Here is a 4,237-nt window from a genome sequence, read left to right as displayed (position 1 = left end):
CCAACAAAATGGTTGGATGGATACAAGGGTTTGGAACGAAACGTTTATCAACGGTCAGTGGGCAGAATTTGTTTGTGACGAATTCCCAGACCCTCTAGCCATCTACGTCGACAATCTGAAGTGCCATGTGTCCGAGACCGCGCAGGAAGCATTCGCGTCGTGGGGGACAGAGCTCGTGCCTCTACCAAAAAACACTACTGCTGTACTACAACCTCTGGACGTGGGCATCATGGGCCCGTTCAAGAAGAAGCTACGCTCGCTGACGCTATCCTACAACTTAACCTCCATCCAGAGGAATGGGTCCCTGCCTCTGCGGGAGAGGCTGCTGGCGCTCAAGCGCATGTCTGCAGATGAGAAGAGAAAGCTGCTTGTAGACAGGGTAGTGACAGCGTGGGCGCCCATCGACGAGCGCTGCATCAAGCGGGCTTGGGAGAAAGCTGGACTGTAATACATCTTTACAGTTGATTGGATAAAAATATTAGGATTTGAAAGCATAGATAACGAAAAACCAAAAGTGTCATATTAAAGTGTCCTCGTCTGTACTACAAAAGATCGTAAATAAAAATATGAAGTAAATAAAGAATAGTACTATGCAAAACACTCTTGTTAGTAAGAAATATTATAAACGTACTCCAAATCTTAAAAAAATATTTTTGGTTTTTATAAGTACTAAAATGACTATTTAAGACGAAAAGTGCGTCACCAGGTCCTACAATTTTATAACCAGCTCATAAGAACATATATTACGTGTGTGCACGTCGGCGAAGCCTACCAATGCAAATTAACCCGCACACACGCAGCGCCCTTTGCGTGGCCAGTCGAATCGCAGCTGAAAATGGGGCAAAACGAAATTTGAGCGGTGCATTTAAGTACGATGTGTAGACCACATATAATATGTACACCACATATTGCAATTTTAGCAAATCGACGCCGCCTTCGCTGCGCTCGGCAGCCAATAGAACGCCCGCATTAGAGTGAGTTTTTTTTATTAACCCTAGCCCGTTACGGACGGAATGACGGACACAGACCACACTCCACTAGAGGGGTAAGACTAGCCGTTCGCCGCCGCTACGCGGCGGAGTGGCATGGTTTGTTGGAGATGCGGTGGCCGCAAATTTAAGTGCTTCTTAATGTCACGTACTTTGTTAGCGTCGTTCACCCCAGTAGATCTTGGCATCGTGTATTTAATCACTTGCTTTTCCGTAGTCTCATTCGGCCCCGTATAATATCGTGGCTTGGAACGTTTTCGCTACCCTGTACTACAGGTTGAATGTCGTGTTCTTCAATGGGCTGTGCTCTTCCGTGTTCTACTTGGTTTCGTGGCTCTCTGTTCACCCGTGGTTCACGATGTTTGTGGATATGCGCTCTTGAGCTTATGCACTTTAGTACAGCCTCTTTCGTGGCTCCTAGCTATTCCCTGTTCTCAAACGTTTACGCGGGCTGTACCGCTTTCGTGATACATAGGCATTCGTGGCCGTTGGCCTCCCATCGCCGGTACTATAACCGAAGGGTGCTATTTCGTGCTTTGGTGCCTCCATGCAGTCGTGTGGTTCCGTCGCCCGTGCATCGTGATCTCCTGATGAAGTGTCATCGACCGCGGTATCACACTATCGTGCAATCGCGGTGTGGTTATGCTTTCTATGGTATTGTGCACGTGTAGTGCATCTGCGTTGTCCGTGTTATCGTGCTCTACGATGCCATCGTGCTCCACGGTGTGTAATCGTGGCCATACCAAGCCCACCCCCTGTGCATTTGGTGGGCGGTCCGTAGTCCGTGCAATCGTGTTATCATGTACTGCTGTCCTCCGTGGCTCGGTAAGCTCAGGTTCTACACTGGTATGGTGCTCCGTGACTCGGTGATTACGCGTGGCAGCGTGTTCTCCGATGGTTTAGTGGATAACCCACCGTCCATGCTGTCGTGTTATCTCTGGTGTCGGGGCTGGGCTGTCGTCTGTGTTATCGTTAGCTACCGTAGTGTCGTGCTCCGTGGATCGGTGAGCTCATGTTCTACCTAGGCATCGTGCTCCAAAAATTGATGATTTCTGATTTCCCGTATCTGGCCTCCTGCGGGCTCAGATTTGGTCGGTTGACTGTGCTCCATGTTTACCCGTGGTGTTGCTGGAGAATTGTTTCTGTGCATTCTCACCGGTACGTGTTCTACCGTGGCTTCGAACGTGCGTACTCTTCCATGGCCCGTGCTTTTCAGCATGCTGGGGTGTCTATGTATTTAATTACCTTCCGTGGTCCGTACGCTCCCTTCATATTCTTGTCCCTCTGTCCTTTTCATAGCTGCGTGCACTTCCGCCTTTCACGCTACGCATAAAACTTCGTGGTTTGCATCGGCTAAGAATTCTATCGTCGTCCATGGCCTAACGTGCTTCGTGTTGCTCTTCTATCCCATCGTCTACATAGTGTGGGTCGGTGTTCTTTCGTGTTTCGTGTATCTTGCTGAGTCACGTGCCTCCGCGCTAGCTGAATCACAAACGCTGGTCCGATTTTGTTTGATGTACATAGCATATATTGCTGGAAAGTTCACACAATATGTTAAGGTCGCACACTACGTGCAAAAATACAGAGGAAGATGATACTTTTCCCCGGAGGCAGTGTGGAGTGCAGGGGTGTAAGCCACAATAGTCATTTTTATTTTTTCACATTATTATTAATAGTAATACAATTGTTATTTATTATAAAACGCTGATATTATAATTATGTGTACTACTACTACAACAAATAGCTGCAAGGAAAAATAGGAATTGTCTTGATAATAGTACTACTCAAAACAGCATTGTAAGTTTAATTTCTGGAAAAGTACTATGAAGCCGAAAATATCATTCTATATTCAATAGCTACTAAAGTTTCGATTGAGGCCTAAATATAAGTCACCAGGGCCTACAAAAAATTTCAACAGCTCCTACGACGATATTGTATGTGTGTGCACGTCGGCGCCTCCTATTAATGCTAATTAACGCGTGCACAGGCAGCGCCCTTCGCGTGGCCTTGCATACCGCAGCTGAAAATGAAAGCAAAATGAAATTTGAGTGGTGCATTTTAAGTACGATGTGTTGACCACATACAGTGTGTACACCACATAATTCAATTTTAGCCAATCGACGCCGCCTTCGCTGCGCTCGGCAGCCAGTAGAACGCCCGCATTTGCGTTACATTAATTAACCCTACCCTCGGACGGACTGACGGACTGACGCAGAGCACACTCCACGAGAGGGGTAAGACTAGCCGTTCGCCGCCGCTACGCGGCGGAGTGGCATGGTTTGTTGTAGATGAGGTGGCCGCAATTTTAAGTACTTCGTGTGTTGTGTGCTTTCAGTCTGATCTTGTACCCCGAGGCTTCGGCCATCCCCGTGCGATGTTGTGTCGTGTACTTAAAACACCTGTCATTTCGTAGTCTCATGTGGCAGTGTACGGTATCGTTAATTCGTACGCGTCCGTTGCTCCGTACTACTGGTTGGCGTCTATGTTCCTCCGTGGATATTGCCCTTTTCCGTTAATGCGCTCTCTCTTTTGGGCTCATGCTTTTCAGTAGTACGACACCCTTTCGTGGCTGCTATTTTTCCGTGTTCCCAAGGTCTTGAGTGGGTTTACAGGTTTAGTGGTCCATATTCATTCATGGTCCATGGCGTCTCATCGACGGTACCCTCGCCGACGGGTGCTATTCCGTAGTTATATGGATCCGTCCCCCGTGTAACGTGCTCTCCTGGTGTGACTTCATCGACCGCGTTATCGCGCTATCATGCGAGCGCAGTATAATTCTGCTATCCTATGCTTTCGTGCTCGCGTAGTGCATCTGTGTTTCCCGTGTTATTATATTCAACAATGGCATACTGATCCACGTTGTGCAATCGTGATATCCAAAAGCGCTCCCCGGTGCTTCCGTGGCTGATCTGCCGCCCGTGCAATCGTGGAATCGCCTTTTGTGCTCCGCGATTTGCCGTCTATAACTCCCCGTTGCTGCGGTGTTTATCTCACGGTTTAGTGGCTGGACCACCGTCCGTGCAATCGTATTTATCTCGCGGTATCGTGGGTTGGTCTGTCCGTCCGAGCCTATTGTGAGCTAACCGAAACACTGTGCTCCGTGACATTGGCTCTACCCTGGAATGGTGATCAATGCTCGGGAGAGTTCCCGCTTAGGCCCTCTGGAGACGTTTGGTTAAGATCATCGGCTGTGGATCGTAGTGTTCTGTTGATGTTATAGGAAGGATTGCTTTACGGACACCTTTAGC

At 48.2% G+C, this 4,237-nt stretch overlaps 1 protein-coding gene across 1 annotated transcript; it reads left to right on the top strand.

Annotated features, from left to right (window-relative positions):
- Positions 1 to 16: 16 nt before the first annotated feature.
- On the top strand, positions 17 to 448 carry PITG_19416 (uncharacterized protein; the record flags this gene model as incomplete). The annotated part of the gene is made up of 2 exons (XM_002996984.1): positions 17 to 370; positions 422 to 448. The coding sequence occupies 2 exons, from the start codon at positions 17 to 19 to the stop codon at positions 446 to 448; spliced, it is 381 nt and encodes a 126-aa protein (XP_002997030.1).
- Positions 449 to 4,237: the final 3,789 nt, after the last annotated feature.

Source organism: Phytophthora infestans, genomic scaffold (genome assembly GCF_000142945.1).
Source record: "Phytophthora infestans T30-4 supercont1.93 genomic scaffold, whole genome shotgun sequence".
NCBI lineage: Eukaryota > Oomycota > Peronosporomycetes > Peronosporales > Peronosporaceae > Phytophthora > Phytophthora infestans.
This window is presented reverse-complemented; position numbering and strand designations above follow the sequence as displayed.